Source organism: Callorhinchus milii, unplaced genomic scaffold (genome assembly GCF_018977255.1).
Source record: "Callorhinchus milii isolate IMCB2004 unplaced genomic scaffold, IMCB_Cmil_1.0 Scaffold2, whole genome shotgun sequence".
Classification (NCBI taxonomy): domain Eukaryota; kingdom Metazoa; phylum Chordata; class Chondrichthyes; order Chimaeriformes; family Callorhinchidae; genus Callorhinchus; species Callorhinchus milii.
Window position 1 is genome coordinate 29,207,583 of NW_024704743.1, and position 19,158 is coordinate 29,226,740.

Genomic DNA, 19,158 nt, shown 5'->3' on the forward strand with positions numbered 1-19,158 from the left:
TTGTGAACACGGTCAGTTGCATTTGTAAATAGTTGTTCTTTCAATGTTTGAGACTGCACAATTCTCAGACAATATTTCCTTGTGTAGATTGTATAATAAAATTCAAACGAAATTGATATTCCAGTAGTCGATGCATAAAAAAAACCCAGTGGAAATGTGGACAATCCTTTTGATAGTCAGAGAAAATGTGGTAAAAGGTTCTTTCTCTTATTCCTTGGGAACGATTTGGGAAAACATACAGTGTGTGACCCCAAACTACAACCAGCTTCTGCAATTCATCTTTCCCAGTGTATATATACACTCGTGCAACGTTCTCCAAAGTATCCATTAGGGATCAATTCAGCTCTTTTTTTTGAACAAAAAGAGTTTTAATATGTTTCTGCAAATGAATTGAGTATAAATTCAAAACATATGGCACCGTATTTATTATGCAGTTTAGCCTGTATTTGTAAATGGAACTTTATAGAATATACTGTATTTACAACACAATTAAAAGTGCACCAAGACGGCTAAAAATTATGTGTTGAAGCTTCTGCAGTGCTATAGCCCTCACACGCCAGAGTTATTAAAGAAAGATACTGCATCTTTTATAGCACTTTAATTGTATAGAAACACCCCAAAACATTTATTAAATGCCCATACAGTCACTACAGTTCATAGTGAAATCTTGTGAAGCAAGTTGAAATGTCTCGATTATGTGATAAGGCACTAAATCAAATGGAAGGATTTTTATATTATTATAATTGCAACTGTCAAGTGGAGTGACTGTTTTTGTATCACAGCAGAGGCAGAGAAAGTATTCATTTGTCCAAATTAAACTGTGCAGAGTAAAGGCAGAATTTTTTAGTAATCCGTACTGGCAAGGAGGACAACAAAACTACTACAGTATTTGGCTTGTCTCAAACACACCAGGCAAATTCTGTCTTTAAAAACGTTTCACATACAACATATGTGGATTATTATACTTTCAAATCAAATGGAACAATTTTTTTTAGTAGTTACTAGGAACAGTGCTGGTATGCACAGTCGAGCAGACCAGCTTGGCAGCCGCCAAAGCATTTCATTACAAACCGCAGCTAAGGAGGCAGCTTCTCCAAAGGGCAGCACCAATGAATGCACTCTTTGTACGTTGTATTAGTAAAAATATTCAGTATTACCAGGTATACTGTACCAACTCCCTCTACTGAAAATAAACTACACCGCCTCAAACCCTTCACTTTCAAAAGTGACTTTCAAAAAACACTTTCCGAAACAGGCACTTCAAGTTATTTCACAAAATAAATACACAAACAAAAAAAAACTGCAAAAAAAACTGTTTGATCAGAGAAGAAAAAGATATATATAAATGCTAGGCAAGTCAAAACACACAGATTCTTGGATTCTGGGAAACAATAAAGAGAAGTGTTTCACTTCATCAGCTACGAGCTATGTTTTATGCACCTTTGCTCATCTTGACAGAGGGTTTAGGAAAATATTAGTCAGGTCATTCACAGGTCTACGTATACCCTCCTACCTCCCGCCCTGTCCCCACTCTCACATGTTAAGCAAAAAAACATATTTCCCTCTGTTCTCTCTTTGCAAACTTTGTCTACTTGAAAAACGTCTTGCTGCGAGGTTAGGTTTCCACAAACTCCCAACAGCCTTTGGTGGGATGAGGGAGGGGGGTGGGGGAGAGAGTATGTGTTAAGGTTGACAGTCAGAGCACAGCTGCAGGGCTTATGGAAATTCTACACTAGAAATGCTGTTTCCATGTAACTCTCCTCACAACAAACATTGTGGCTTTTAGCTTCTTCCATTCATTCCATCACTTTGCATATTGATGACACTTCCCTGTATTCACCAGCAAATAGCCAAGAGCAGAAAGTTCAGCAAAACGACTGTGGTGTCAATCATTACGCTGCTGAATGTGCCCGGAGCAAGAGGTGTTTGGTGAATATGTCAACCTTACTTAATTTAGTGATAGGTTCATTATATTGAAATAAAAAAAATGCTACATTTCATGCACAGAATGTTACAAAACTGAAGATCAAGAGTTCAAACTAGTGACGGATTTCAAACCTGGCTCGATAAGGATCATGAATTCAACTTTCAGAGCCTGATTTGTTTAACTAAAGAAAGTGAAAAGTGAATTATTTTTGGCACACTTTCAGAGAGTCGATCTGGACACCAATTCTGATCAGTAAAGCCTATGAAAAGGAGGAACGGCCATCTATTGCAAGGCAAGAGTCTAAGAGATAGATTTGTGTCTTCTGAATCAGGTTGTCCGAGAAGACTGCTTTTAATTCGGTTTAGTTAACCTGTCAGCTGAACGATGGTGACAAAGTCAGACTGTAAGACCAAACTAAAAATAAAATTCTTTGAATGACTTTTCATTTTTGACCCCTCAATCTCCTACAGACTGCCAGGTGGCTTTCCAACCACGCCTGTCGAATATTAAACATAATATTAAATGACAACCCGCCATTTAACACTGAACGCTCCATAAGTGATCCTTTTTGTGATTTCCATGTGCTGCCAGATGGGGTGATTTTATTAATCTAAAAAACGAAGTTCTAACGTTCAGCTGTCACTTGTAATTTTATTACCATTTTGCGTTCTTAAATCAACTTGCAACCCATTCCCCATATTAGATTCACCCAGAGTGGTAATGTTGGATATCAGCCACTTAACAAAAGCGGCGCATGAATAAAAGTGCAGTGCAGACAAAATGAATGGCATATTTCTGTAAAACCTTCGGTTGAGAGAAAGTGAAAGCCGAGTGAAATGAGACCGTCTTCTCTTACACGCACAACGTTTTAAGGTTGTAAAACCTTGCATTGTTACTATGTTTCAGCAGTGCATAGCAGGAAAACCAAACATGTCAATCACAGTGCCTGAGATGGAGGAGCAGGTTAACTGTTGCTGTACATTTTGTACCAGTGATAAGCATAACTTAAGTGTTTCAGCATCACCGGCTATACTCTTCCACGTTATGCAGAGATATTTCAAAATACTGTATCGAAACTGAGGTACTATCCCATCAGTGCAGCAGCTGCTCTGTAGATGGGATCTATCTTGCATCCAACTAGTTCAAACAAATGTCTGATGCAAACTTTGTGCAACACTGATTTAATCGACAGAGCACAAAAACTTTTACCTTCATTCGCAGTTAAGAACTTTTAAACTGCAAAAGTAAAGCTGGAACCCAAGATAGTCCAGTCTGTACATTTAGTAAGTGGGCGCTTTAACTTCCAACTAGAAGTTTAAGAGTTCAGGTTGTAGGACTGTCTGACACGCACACTCAATTACCTTCGTCAAGCAACTAATTTTTCAACAGGGCCAAGTTGAATTGTGATATTCCACCACCGGGCTAGGACGAAATTGGTATTACCTAATAGCCAACTTGTTCTCTTCAACCCCCACCCACAAAACGTCTTTTCTTGTCCCTTGCTTCCCCCCCACCTCTTAGTAGTTAATAATTCTCAATTGTAGTGCTCAAGGGACTTGTCAGCTGACTGCTGTTACTTTTCACTAACATGAGGTAGACTGAAAGGCTCTCCTTCACCAGACTCCAGCTGCTGGTCGACATTTAAAGTCTGTACTTGAGAAGAGTTTAGCATTTCTCAATTTCAATAAAAACGTGCTTTTATAGTGTGTACTTTAAAAAAAAACGGTTTCTTAACCTTCCCTTTACCACTGTTTATTCTTCCACTATCAAAGGTTCATTTCTACACACATCCTTCCTTTGGCTGAAAAGACCGGCAAAAGAGTTGCTGACTCTTCCACAGCTTCCAAGATTACTCCTCGGCTCAGCTGACAGGAAGTGCACTTAATACTGGGGAAGAGTAGTGTAGTGTTAATACTGAGGGAAGAGTAATGTTGAGTATGCAAAGTCCCGTAGAGTAGTAGTTAGCGCATTCACCTCATAAGCAAGAGGACCTGGTTTAGATTACTGGGGGGTCAAAACCTTAGGCACGTTACCCTACTCTACACCTCTGTGTACCCTGCAGTAAATAGGAACCCTGTTGCTAGTTCATTGGTGGATCGCATTCTGGTGGTAATAATCCCTCAAAAAGAAACTTGGTCACTCAATTCCCGACTATTTGTGGGACAGTGCTGTGCGTAATTGGCCACTGTGTTTCGCCCACAAAATACACAGTCAATTCACTTTATAATATATTCTGCGAAGCGCTTTGAGATGTCTCAACGACATGATAAGGCGCGATATCAAATGCAAGGATGATTATTATTATTATTAAGAAGAGATTTGTAGTTGAGGGATGCTCATGAATAGTAGGGGATCATGGCTGCAATACGTTGCCCTGTGTGAGGAATGCTAAATAAATGCAGGTTGTTGTTGTTGACTTTGCTTTGGGGCTTTTTCCTAGTTTCACTGTAGTTCTTTTGATGGCGATGAGCAAGAAAATGAAATTCTCCAGTTTTAATCCCTGTGCGATGCATCTAGTGTCATTGTGGCACATGTATGATTACATCATAATTTTACATACATGCACCAATAGTATGTAAAATCTCATGCTCCAGCATTGTAACTTTTTCGTCTGGCGAATGAGGCAACTTTCCCCAGGGGACTGATCCACCACTGAGAAAGGTTCCGCTAAATACCTTTCATGGAGATTCAACTGATCTTCAACTGTTCTTAGGTAGTCTAATAGAGGTGTTTATGATTATGAAAGGATTCAACGGTGAGTCCAAACTGAGGGCATAAACATAATATAACTGGTAGCAGATGTAATAAGGAATTAGGAGGAACTTCTTTACACAGAGGCTGGTGAGAATGTGGAACTCACTGCCAAAAGATGTGGTTGAAGTACAAAGCATCAACATATTTTAGAGGAAACTTGATGCATACATGAGGGAAAAGCGAATAGAGGTAATTGAGAGAATATTAGAAGGGGTGGAAGCGCATATTGAGTATAAACACCAGGACGGACTTGTTGGGCAGAATGTCCTATTTCCGTGCTGTAACAGTCTATGTGCACTGAGTTTCTGATTTAGTGTTGTGTAATGATTCTTACAGGATATTTCAACTCCACTGTTGGAAGTCCAGGCAGAAGCTAATCACAGGTCAAAGCAGTAATTCAACATTCCTGGAAGAATTTCCAACATGATGCTGAAAAAAGGAATAAAGTGGAACAATTCAGTCTGTGAATGTCTTAAAATAGAGGGAAGAAAGACTATGAGGTTAAAAACTGCAGGATTCCTGAACTGTTCCTAAACGTTTTTTTAGAACACTTTTAGGGACACCAGTAGGTAAGTGCTCCACTAATGGTCTGAGGGTGGTCATTTGCTTTTTTTACCCAGAGGCAAACAATTCTGTTTTGTAAATTTTAGGTATTACATCAGGCTGTATGTTTCTGTTTGGTTAATATTAGTTTCCCATAGTTTATTTGCCCAAATTCCTGCTTTCCTAGGCCATAAAATGAACTTTTACCAATCAGTTGAGCGAGGTCCAAAGCCTCTGGGACATTCAGTAAGACTATATTTTGTGAGGTGGGAGAGGAGGAACTTTAGCAAATACAACTGGGAAACTAATATTTAGCGAAAACAAACTCCCATTCTCATCCCAATGTAAGGTCTAATATTTATAAAATAGGATTTCTTGTTTCAGGGCGTAAGAAAGCAATGGCCCTCAGACCTTTAGTGGCGCAGAGTACTTACCTGCAGAGGTACCTAAAACAAGCTTAGAAACTGTTTAGGACTTCTGCAATTTTTGCCCCCAAATATTATAGATTAATAATCCTTACATTTGATATCATGCCTTATCAAGTCTTTGAGACGTCTAAGCTCTTCACAGGATATACTGTAAAGTGAATTGACTGTATATTTTGTGGGCGAAACACGGAAGCCAATTGTGCACAGCAGTGTCCTCCAAACTGTCGTAGACTGAGTGAATAAATTATTATTATTATTTTTTTGAAGGAATTATTAAGGGATCAATAAATAAATACATAAATATGATTGCACATAGTCTATCAGGCACCAACACACAGAGATGGAGACCAGACCAAAGCTCAAGCAGTTTATCATCTTAACCCCAGCTCTGCTGGAGGCTCCCACCCAAAACATTAACCTATCTTTCTTGTTCAGATGCTGATCAATCTGTTGTGTGTTTCCGGCAACTATTTCCGATTTCCACTATTTACAAATCTTTCCTTTTCTCTTATCTCAGCCACCACCTTGGAAATCTCTGGGGTGGCACTAAACACCAATATTTGAACAGTGGAGTGATATGTGATTTATTTTTAAATCTGTATATATAATACATTTACATCTGTATCTAGATAATAGATACCTATACATAGTGAACTTTTCTGGGGGGAATGAGGCAGCTCACTATACATAGTGAGCTGTCTCATAATAATAATCCTTGCATTTTTTGGGAGATTCATTGCATTGGATTTAATACTCTAAAAGAAACAAAAATAAATGGCCATAAAACAGTTAAAGCATTAAGACATGAACAATTCTTTGGCTGCTAATCCTGTTCAGGACACATCAGATACTCACTGTACAGGATTTTCTTGCAAGTTGACTGTCTGACTGATCATCACCAATTTGTCAGCACTCTTCGTCAACAGAATGAAATGCTTACCTCGACCAAAACATTACTTCATGTCAAAGTTATCTCTCAGGAAATTTAACCCAGAGGAACAGAATGGCATTCATTCATGCATGTCAGATCTCCAGTTAGTCTCCTCAGAATAACTCAAAACACTACATGATGGAAATAGTTTCAGTCCATTACTGAGTAATCTTTCCTTGTTGTCAGGAAAACTTGTGCTGATAAATATAATTAGCCTCTTCACTAGCAGTGACTTGAATAGTGGAGTTCCAAGTTCATCAAACAATGCCTGTGCCTCACTTCCATAGTGTGGCATGAATTCTTCATCTCCATGGAATAGTTTAGTTAAAAAAGAAAGAGCCCTTCCACTCTGATAGACTGGTCATGATTCTGCTAAAACTAATGGGTCTTATTTGCAAGTTGGTTTAACAATGTGTAACCAGATATAAACTCACGTAAAAAAGGAAGTCATTAAGATCTACTACTACCTCTGGAATTTTGACACATGTTAATATTGACTCCAAGGCAAGAAAAAGAAATAATAAAGCCCTACTCATAGATATCTTTTATCTTTGCTTTTTTCAACATGATATAGAAAGTGGATGTTTGACCCTCTATAAAATAGTCTGATTAAATAAATACATCACACTAGAAGTCCCTTTTGTTACCTAAAACAAAAAGTTTTAGAATTCAACATCAGCATAAGAATACCTGTTTGTATTATTGGCCGTCAAGCATTGGTCTTCAAGTTACGAGAGCAAAAGTGTTGGGTTATACAGGGCAACCCCCTGTATAGCATAATCGTTGGATCCATTTGCTCAACCCCTCCTGTGGTGATCTGAGTCCAAAAACTGATCAAGTTCATTGTCATTAGGAGGGTACTACCATCACTTCCTGCATGTTATGTGCAGGCCAAAGAAGTACTGCTAACGCCATTTCCTGCTCATGGCAATGTCACTTCCTGAGCAGCAACCTGACAGCACATAAGTCAGCCATATTTTTTGCATGGAAAGGTGACTGGTCCGTGCCAGAGGCAGTACCAACCTCTGAAAACAATAGATCCACAGAACACCTGTGTGAAAAGTGAAACGATGCTTTAGCATTTAACAGGGTTGACCATAATATGTATCACTGCTACGTGTTCCTACATTGTTTCACCACAGCAAACCTAAACCTAATGTTACTACAGCACCAATCCTGTGATTCAGTCTGGAATTTCAGGTCCATTGTTTCCATTCTTGAAGCACCGACTATAATTTTGTGTATGGTGGAGATGGGAAGACCAGTGAAGAGGGAGTTAAAATAGTCCAGCCGGGACGTGACTAAAGTGTGGATAGGGTTTTGGCTGCTTTGGTTGTGAGTTACAGACGGAGGCGGGCAATGTGATGGAGGTGACAAAGAGCGGTCCTGGTCAGGGATCGGATGTGGGGTAGAAAGGAAAGCTGGGGAACGAACCTGACGCACAGGTTCAGTGAGTCTGAGGGAGAGCCCATGGAGGTTCAGGATTGAGACCCGCAGGAGCAAAGACGTTGACGGGAGCCAAAGAATGTGGCTTCTGTCTTGCCTCTATTCAACTGCAGGAAATTTGCGCTCATCTTTGATGTCCGTCAAACAAAGTGATAAGACATTAGCAGACTGGGAGTCATAGCTGGAGGAGAAGTAGATTTGGGTGTCATTCGCATACATGTGAAAGTTGACCCCATGTCTGCGGATGACATTGCCAAGAGAGAGCATGTAGCTGAGGAAAAGAATGGGGCTAAGGATGGAGCCTTGGGTACCCCGCAGGCAACTGGGCAGGGAGGAAAAAAATTTGTTGAGATGTATTGTTGGCGGTTTGTTAAGTAGGACTCAAACCGTGTGAATGCGGTTCCACTAAGGTGGAGAATGACGTGATTGACCGTGTCGAACACGGCAGAAACGTCCAGGAGAATGAGAAGGCAACGGGAACCCTGGTCATAGAGGGAGAGAGGACGTCACTTGTTACTTTGACAAGCGCTGTCTCTGTATTGTGGGCTGGGCGAAAACCAGACTGGAGGGGTTCGATTAGGGAGTGGAGGGAGAGGTGTGACCGAAGTTGATTTGCAGATTAACTGGGATGTTGAAGATCCCATGACACTATTTAAAAAGAGAAATAAGTTTCTCTCTGAGTGTCGGCCAACAATCCTCAATTAAAGTTGTCATTAAATTCATAGCTATTTGTGGCACTTTACTGTGTGCAAAATGACTGTTGTGTCTGCCAAGATATTACACTTGACAGCAAGCACTTGAGAAGTGTTTTGTGTCAATACAATACAAATTTACATTTATTTAGCACCTTTTACATCGGAGGACATCCCAAGATGCTTAACAATCCTGGCTTGGCACCTGAGCTTGGAGGTGTGAGCTGAGGGGAGTGGAACATTTAATGCTATAAAATATAATTTTCTGTCTTTTGACTCGTGTTGGAGGGAGGAAAACCAACAGACAGTCAAATCTTATACTTCACTTAAATTACTTTCACCTTTAAATCCATTCTAGAGTCCCTTCGACAAGGTCTATCTCAAGAACTACCTCTTTGCCCTGCTTTCAGCTATCTTTCCTCTCCAACCCTCCCTCTAGCCCAGCTCCTTCAGCCTCTCCTCATCATCTCTAATGGCGGCACACATTCTTTAAGCTATTGCTTTATTGCTTTAAGTGAGGTGATCTGTCTCAATTAGGTTGTGCTTTGTGCATTTAACACCATTACTTGTGCTTTCAGAACAAGTGTAAAATCACATTTCAATCTAGTGCCTGCTGCCAACATGCTGCCAATGGGTTTGGTGTGAGTTGGCTCAGCACTCTGACTGGAATCACTGGTAATGATGCCTAAAGACACCTTTGAGAGAGGGCGAGTTTAGCCCTGTTTAGTGATGCTGTGGGCGGGTGAGTTAGCTCAGACCGAGAAGAAATACATCGTAGGAGGATTGTGTCTGAAGGGTAAGAAGGATGATGGTGACATAAGATATTGCGTAGGAGAGTTAAGTCTGAAGGGATGAATGCTGTCACGGCTCACAGTCTGAATGAACTCTGTAATAACTCACCTGAATAGCTCCATTACCTGACACATTCCCAGTATTTACAGCTAAAACCGCTTAAACACCTTTAATCCTTGAACAAAGCAAAACTGAATATAGGATTAGGCTAATCCATGGAAGAGATTACAGCACAGACTTTGTTCTGTTGCTAGTTTGTAAAGTAAAGTCAATCTGAAACTCTTCTTTAGCCAGCGAGCCCTTGTCAATAAACCTAACAGGTCCGGACAGCAGTAATTTACACTACATTTTATCCCTTCTAATTCTCCCAGATCCTACTCTTTATTTGCAGCAATCTCTTGGACAGGAGAGAAGGTTATTCAGCAGGAGGCTAGCACAACACAGTAATGCTATTGCTTTCTTTACAAATTACCAGTACATTCACAGTCAAAACCCTTCTACTCATTGCTTTGTGTCACCTCCACCACACTCCTACACAGTCAGGCCCCACACTCAGATTTGAGCTCATAATCTCGGTTGACACTCCAGAGGCTTGAGGCACTGTTGGGAGTTGTCATCCTTTGGGTTAGATGTCGCACACTGGGTCTCCATTAAACATCTAATGCAAAGGATGAGTTAAGAGATTCCATGGCACTGCTATGATGAAGAGCCGAGTATTCCGCTAATGTCTTGAACAATAATGTAGCACTAATCCCCCCCATTAGGCAGATACGGACGCACATGCAACCCTCCCACTATGCACCCAATAATACAGGTTTCATATCAAGGGAAGGAAACCCAGAAAAGTAAGAGCAATACAACAACCATGGAGGGAGGGGCACAAGCATCTTAGGTTGTGGACAGTACCTGCCCCCTCTCTTACAGATCCATGCTCTGGCCTGGAGCCAGGGCAAGGTCTCCACCCTTCTCAGACCAGCCTAAGCCCCAAGGGAGAGACAGCAGTGTCATGTTAAGAAGGCACGAGGTCCGTCCTCAAGTCTACCTGCCTTGAGGGCCTACAATAATATGCTCACATCCAAATTCACTAAAAGATGAATTTGGTCATTACAATTCAATTATTTTATAATTATACAGCACCTTTCATGTCAGGACGTTGTCTCAAAATGCTTTGCACAGCTGACTGGGAACCCAACCTACGGTGGGGGGTGGGGGGGGGGCGAGTGAAGAGTGGGGGAGAAAGAGGGGAAGGGGGGGAGGAAAGAGGGGGAGGAAAGATGACCAAAAGGCCTGTCAAAGAAATAGATCTTGAGATGGGTTTGAAAGGTAGGCATGGGGAGAGAGGGGCTGAGTCGGAGGAGATGGGAGTTCCAGAGAGCAGGTGCAGAATGGCTCAAAGCTTGCCTATTGATGGTGGGTGGATAAGGTGGATGACTCAAGCAGGTCATGGATCACTGAGCAGAGGTCACAGCTGGGTCAGTAAGTTTACAGAAGAAGAGTTGGGTGAGGCCATGTAGGGATTTGAATGCGAGGACAAGACGCATTCATCTCGTTGCTGTTTGTGAGATGTTGCTGGCATAGATTCATAGTTGCATGTGCATAAATAACAACTGTCATTTATTGTGTGAAGATCTTTGAAAATATTTTGATGTGATAAGATCCCACATCAAATGCAAGGATTTATTATTGCTGTTTTTGTCCCCTTTAAAAGCCAAGGTTCCATGCATTACACATCAGATATTGTGTGGTCTTACTGCAAATTAATTGTTGTGGTTTCTCCTCATCATTATTTCTCCTCCAATTTCCGTCCTGAAGGCACCGATCCAATCAGCATTGGACCCTTGGCTGATTCTCCCTTCCCTAATTCGGGGGCATTAAAGCCAATTTAGTTCTCTCAAATTCTGTCCTATCTGATATCAGCTGACTCAGCACATACCAGGATTCAAACCTGCAACTTTCAGTTCTGTATAGCACAGTCATGTGTCAGTAATTGCCTTTACTCATTACCCCATGAGCCAAAGTTCTGAAATGGGTGGAAAATGTAATAGTCAAATTATACTGCAGAACAGATACAGAAAATTCCAACCAACATTATGGCGAGGGACAATGGTAGGTTTGACAGCACATGTATGCAACCGATACACTAAAAGAAATAACAGTCGATTTCTGCGTCATTGGGTCATTGCAATGTCACTTCCAGTATGTGGTGCATTAGCAAAGCGACAGTGATCTAATGATATGGAAGTTGACCATTTTAGTGCATGAAGCCAGCTGGTGGGTGGGAAGCAAGCAGTTCATTTACAATATTCCCAATGAGTAGGTTACACAATACAAACATTAATTTGTGCTAGGCTCCTTTTTCCTCCTTCTGGGGTGAATTTATGGAGCTGCACTGTATTATTGGTTATGGAAAATTGCATTTTTCACCTAAATATTTATTTCACCTTGCTAAGTCCTAGTTCATTCTTCACTTTCTTAATGTAGCACAAACATTTGTGAACACACTGGACATGAGTTTAAAGGGGATACTTACACAAGAACTGGTCCACTATCTGTTATTTTTATTTGTTTGCTTTGGCATAAAGAATAATAATTAATAATAATAATCCTTGTATTTTATATAGAGCTTTTAACATTGGGAGGAAGTATCAAGAAAAGAGTTGTCTCACCATTTTAATGTTAAGATGCTCCTAACCACACTAGTCCAGTAATTCCTTATATATCCAAATCTGTTTCACACAAAACTGATCTATTCTGACTTAATCCATAGAAATGGATTCTCATAATTCCAATTTACAACACGAAAAAGATTTGCTAAATTGGGAATTAACCATTCTTTTGAAAGTGACTAAAATTCACACCACTGTTTCTGTGTGTTAGATTTACTTGTTTCTGTGCTGGGTTTCATCTTGGGTTCCTTCTACTCTATGTATAGCTCTTAATAGCTGAAAATCCTGTGGTACAATGAAAAGGAAGGATATGGGTTCCTGGCCACAATCTCCCACATGGTGAGTTGCTGACTTCACCTGTGTTGCTATGGGTAACTCTGAGTAAACACAGGAACATGCTCACAAGGGTATGCAGCGGCAGAGGAGGGGGATAAGAGAGACCGACAACCAAGAGCAAAATGATCCCTGGAAGAAGGAAAAAGGAGACAAATGCCTTTAAGAGACGAATAAATAAATCTTTACCGCCCTTTAACAATGGTAAAGTGAGATGGGCCATTGTACAAAGGAGAAGTATCGACTAATGCAAAATTCTTCTGGTTAAAAACAAAAACTATAGAAATTAAGTAGAATTAAATTGGACATACACTTCATGGCTGTTTGTGGGACACTGTTGTACGGAAATGGGATGCCATGCTTGTCTACAAATCACTTTGAGGTACAGTATTTCATCTGGGTGAAACAGAAATACATATGATAAATATAGTCTGTTAATCAAAAAAAATCTTGAGACATAATTCAGCAAAGTATAGGGAATGGTAGTTTTTACCAAACAGTAGCAGACAGACATATTTGTGGCTGTAAAGCACTGCTGTTAGATTTCCAAGTATGAAAGCTCCTTAAAATGGTTGCATTGCTTTAAGTGAGTGTAAGTGGGATCTAAACATCTCAGAAAGGCTCAAGGTCAAGCAGCACAATCCTTTCAAACAAATTTACAGACTTGGAAGTAAGAAGGATAACACTGCTATATAACCACAAATATGTCTGGGTAACATTGGATTTCTTGAATGTCAGCATCTAATTTCAACAGTCCTTGTCCAAGACTGTGTAATTTTAACTACTGCCAGAGGAACTAGATGCCGTCTTCTGTCACACATAAACATCAGTTATGTGAGTTAATTAAATGTAGATTGATAGTTTGAATGTGTATGGTTGCCCTTTGTGGCATACTGTGCTCAGCCGCTTAAACTTAAACCACCAAATGGCAACATTGAGTCCTGCTTGGGTTTGCTGACCAAATGCTCATTAATTCCAACTGTTTCTATCTATTAAGACAATCCTATATAGAACCTACCACTCCCCAATCAGGGCAATTAGTCCGCGTCCTTTTTGTGCCCTCCCCCCCACTCCCCTCCACAGCTCTCCCTCCCTCTTGTTCTCCCACCAACCCCCTCAAAGGGGAAACTAAATCAAACCCATCAACACTGATCCTTGTGCCTTCAAAAATCACACATTGCAGGAAAAACAAGCAGAGAAAGAGACAGAGAGAGATCCACGTTTGTTTATAACACACAGAAGCTATAATTGACATGACTTTTGGTATCTGGCTTTTACTCACTCTCCTCATGAACCTTTGGAGAACATAAAGTTACCAAAATGAAAGCAGAGGTTTCGCTAAACATGAAAAATATGCAGCGTAACAACATGAACCAACACAAAATGCACTTAAAACACAAGCCAAGAACAAAATCACTTACTTCATTTCCAAATCTTGAAAATAGGTTGGAAAAGCATGCAAAATAACCTAGGGCACTGTGCACCAAAGGGCAGTGCTTGAATACTGGACCTTCAGCACTTTGTTTGCCCATCTTGAAAGGTTTTGAGGTAGTCTGACACATTAAACTGCTGCAGTGGCCTCCCTTCACACTTTGTTTACTTCCACATTCCACTTAACTTAACACAGCCTCAGGTGCTTTGCAACATCCAGCATTGCTCTGATGCATTTTGTTGTTGGATTAAGTATTTCATTATCAACGGGATGTCACTATTATGCAGAACCATTATTGGACAAAGAGAAACTCTCTCTCTGAGTCTAGTTAAATTAAATGAATTAAATTAAATTAAAGCATTAAACAATAATGTTTAGAAGCAACACTAAGCAAAACAAAAGAAATATAGGGAAGTTTCTCCCCTTCAGCAAATAGTAAAAAGCTTCAGGAATCTATATAGAAATAAGCTTTCCTCGTCCCCAGAGAAAGTTTCACTATTTGGATTATGGAAGACTGTATATACTGCAGCATATCAAATGCAAAGATTATTACTACAACACAGAAATAAGTATAAAGCGCTCTGAGACGCTGTCCGGCGTGGAGGGCGCTATATAAATCCAAGTTGTTGTTGTTGTTGTATATGCAGAACGGTTGAAGTACATTAGGTGACTGGTTTATCCTGATTGCTCATTATCTCCTGTTCCTCGTATATATTAATGAGCTTGATTCGCAGACCCAGTGTAAGGTTGTTAATTTTGCAGATGACAGCAACAACAAATTATACTTGTACAGCACCCTTCACATTGGAAAGACGACCCAGGGTGCTGGACAATCAGGGGTTTGGGACTCAAGCTGGGGGAAACTGTGAACTAAGGAGACTGTGAAGATCCTACATAGAGAGTTTGATAGGACCTGCATATGCGGCTCAAAACTGGCAAATGAGGTTTAATATGGATAAATGCAAGACACTACATATAGAAAACACATGCACCAAGGGGTGTTAGTTGACCCTTTGCTCACCACATCAAGATTGTAAAAGACAGTAATAAACTAGGCAAATAGGATACTGGACCATATTGCCAAATCAATTGAGTTCAGATCCCTGGATGACAAACTCAAGCAATATAGTGGTCTAGTCAAATCGCACCTGGCGTACTGCATACGGTTCTGGCTGCTGTGACAAAAGGGGGCTTCCCAGGTCCTACATGCAGTTCAGAGCAATAAGCAATGATCTACGAGTGACAATTAGACAAACTTGGGAGTCTTCAGTCTTTCCAAGATACACTTTAGAGGGGCCCTTTTAGAAATGCAGTACGTACAATTTTAAATGGGATTGAAAAAGTAAATGCAGAACAATACCTTCAATTGTGCCAAGACAGCAGAACAAGACAACACATGTGCAGGGTTGTAGAGGGCAATTTCAGAACATATATCAGGAAATATTTAACCATAGGGTAAATAATGACTGGAACAGGTTACCAGGAAGGGCGGGTAAAGTCAGGATACTGATTCATTTAAAAAAACAGCTTGATACTGCAACAGGAGGTTGGTACGGTGGGTATTGTGGAAGGAAGAAATCAAATAGGCTGAAGAGTCTTTGTCGTCTGAATATTTCCTGTGATTATTTAAAGCCTTAATCTGTGGATCTGGATGTAACACTGAACTAATAGAATTCACAGGAATCCACTGAGTTCAGTGGAATCTTATTATAGTGTGCTTTGTTTATAATGATTGGGTTGTGGACCCCAACATTTTCTTAACTAAAAATCCAATATCTCGACAATGTGCAAACTAAATTGTTGTCACAATTCAAATTACGCTTTGAATCCCATTGATGTACTTCAGCGCAGCAATGAGATGTGAAGTGTGATGGAGCTGGCCATCTTTCTGCACACGTGAGCAGCGATGTCTTGGGCAAATGCAACTTGGGCTAATAACCCATGGGCTAACCATATTCAAATAATAATTTGGTCACTCAATCCACGACTGTTTGTGGGACACTGCTGTGCAAAATTGGTTGCCTCGTTCCACCCACAAAATATAGTCAATTCACTTTGCAGTATATTGTGTGAAGCTCTTTGAGACGTCTAGAAGTCGTGATAAGGGGCTATATCAAATGCAAAGATTATTATTATTGTTATTATTATAAATGTTTGCAAGCATCCTTGATTCTGCAACTAAACAAATTATAAAAGTTTACAGGTGATTCTGGTTCCTCTTTCAATGGTTAATTACATAAATAAAGGCACGTGCATTCATTTGGAAGAAAGAACTTGCATTTTCATAGCTGTTTATTTCATCTCAAAGTCCTTTAGAGTATTCATGGTCAAGTGTAGTAAGTGTTTTGTAGGTAAACATGTTATGAAGTGAATGACCAATTCATCTTGAAGATTCAAGATGAAATATCTTAAAAGGAATCAGGTACAAGGGTATGTGGAAAGGTAAATGGAACTGAAAGGATTGCTCTTAAAGGAGCCAGCACAACACAATGGCCTGAATGGCCTTCTTCTGTGCTATAAATTTCTATAATTTAGTTTTTGGGCACAGGCTATTGGCACAATCTGCGTTTTAGACCCAGTCTGAATTTGATCCAGTGGAGAGTACGAAAAGCTTGCCAAGAAGAGAATATTGTCTAACAAGCAGCCAAATGGGCTTCCCTGAAGATGCCCATAGCACGGAAACCACCCTGATCAAGGTCACCAATGACATCTTGACCATCTGCAACCAGGGCTCCCTCTGCCTCCTCACCTATCGGCCACATTCGATACGGTCGACCACTCTATCCTCTTCCACCGCTTGTCCTCCCACCTCAACCTTCAAGGCCCTGTCCTTGAGTGGTTTAGGTCCTACCTCTCCCACCGTCTTCATTTTGTCTCTGCAAACGGCTTTTCCTCCAGCCCCCGCACTGCCTCGTGCGGTGTCCCTCAGGGCTCTGTCTTCGGTCCCCTCCTCTTCACCCTCTATATGCTCCCCCTTGGTGACATAATCTGCACACATGGGGTTAACTTCCACATGTATGCGGATGACACCCAACTCTACCTTTCCTCTTCTACCCTCAACTCCACGACCACCGATGTCCTGACAGCCTGTCCGACATCGAGTCCTGGATGAGAGACAACTTTCTTCAGCTCAATGTGCGCAAAACTGAGGCCCTCCTGATTGGCTCACGTCAGCGCCTCCGCACCTCAGGCGCTGACAGCATCAGCATCCAAGGCTGCACTCTCCACCTCTCAAAGCCAGTCAGGAACCTCGGTGTTCTGTTCGACCCTGAGCTGTCCTTTCTTCTCCACATCCGCACCACAACTGGCACCGCCTTCCACCATCTCCGGAACATCGCCAGACTACGGCACTACCTCACCCCTCACGCTGCTGAAACCCTGGTCCACGCCTTTATCACCTCAAGGCTGGACTATGGGACTCTCTCCTCGTCGGCCTTCCCGGCACCTCCCTCCACAAGCTGCAGGTCATTCAGAACTCTGCAGCTCGTGTGCTGTCCCGCACCAGGCTTCGGGACCACATCACTCCCACCCTCGCTCGCCTCCACTGGCTCCCCATCCCCCAGAGGATCGAATTCAAGAGCCTCATCCTCACCTACAAGGCCATTCACGGCCTTGCACCCTCCTACCTCTCCGATCTACTATCCCCCTACCTACCTGCCCGTACCCTCCGTTCCTCTGGCTCCGGTCTGCTCCATATTCCCCGCCCTAACCGCCCTACCATCGGTGGCCGGGCTTTCAGCCTCTCAGCCCCGAGGCTCTGGAACTCCATCCCCCAGTGCCTTCGCCGCCTCCTCCCTTTCCTCCTTCAAGGCCGGTCTCAAGACCTTTCTCCTCAACCGTGCCTTCAGCTCCCCTCTCGACTCTCTATCCCCTCCTCGCTCCCTCCCTTCCCTCCCCTCACCCTGACCATTTCCCCCCTGCTTGGATCCCGACAAAACTGTCCAGCGCCTTGGGACGTCCTCCCGACGTGAAAGACACTCTATAAATGCAATCTTGTTGTTGTTGCTGTTGCATGTCTGGGCTGTTCTGCCTTCTCTTTTGTAAAAGACAGGCGAACAAAAACTTTGGTGAACAAAAACTGAAGAGAGGGTTAACCTGATAGAGAAAAATATAAAGCTGGTTCTTTAAATGTAGTTCAAATTACCCCTTTCACAATACAACTGGAAATTGTTTAATGCAAAAAGAATGCAAACGACTTTTAGAAGAAATATGTACTGGAGTGAAACTGCAGGATGCTGTTCTGTCGAAGATGGTCTGTGTTCAAGACACGTGCACATACTGGATGATTTCATGCATTCCCCAAGTGTGTAAAATATCATCGCACAACAAGGGCTCAACCCTTCTTTCAAATTCACAGGCAAAGCCCATGAAGGAAAAAGTGGCAGCGGCACCAAAAACTGTGCTGAACTGTCAACACCTCCACTTCAGCATTGCAGAATCCATGCAACAAGCAGTGGGACTAAAAGTGAAGGTATGTTTATTGCAAACTTTTTCCTAACTTCATACAACTGCCAAGACAACGTGTACCCAATGACCCGTAGCATTTCTCTAACAAAATGACAGCATTAGGGTAATTTAATAGGTTTTACCAGGTCATTAGGGGAATTTAACAGGTGTTATGATTCAATGTATAGGAGCAGTGCAGGTTACTTTCAAATCACTTTTAAACTGTCCTTACCACTTCAGTAGGTCTGTAGTACTTGGGATCAACCTTGATATGGATTGTTCCAGTTTCTTTGCACATTCCAACTTCATTTTCATCCTTTCCTTCCCACCTAGAAAAAGACAAGAAGTGTTGATGATTTTATCAAAAAGGATTAACATAGTCCAGGCTGGAAAAAAGTACCTCAATAGCATTAACAATATCAGTGGTAGAAACTACTGGAATCCATATATGAGATCAACGTCCATCAGGGCTATTTTCAGACTGCAAGGGTTGAAGCACATTATTCTCCTTCTGAGAGTACTACAGATTACAATACACAGCATCTTAATTTATTGCCAGAAGTACAGTACCAAATAAGATGCTACTTAAATACATTCAAATTTACCATCTCAAGGTGCAGAAAAAAGTTACTGATGCCAAGTACTCAGAGATGCTACCCTGCGTAAATGGCACTATATACAGTAAAAGTTGTTGTGGTGATGAATGTGACATTGTGACACAAAGTTGAGAGCAATGCCAAATAAAAAATAGCCATGTCTCTAAGAGGC

The 19,158-nt window shown here is 41.3% G+C and overlaps 1 protein-coding gene across 1 annotated transcript in view; it reads right to left on the reverse strand.

Annotated features, from left to right (window-relative positions):
• gmds (GDP-mannose 4,6-dehydratase) overlaps positions 1–19,158 on the reverse strand; it is a 347,045-nt gene that overhangs the window by 18,495 nt on the left and 309,392 nt on the right. Inside the window, exon 9 of the mRNA XM_007908694.2 lies at positions 18,623–18,719. Coding sequence (XP_007906885.1) covers positions 18,623–18,719 — 97 coding nt within the window. The remainder of the gene's footprint in view (positions 1–18,622; positions 18,720–19,158) is intronic.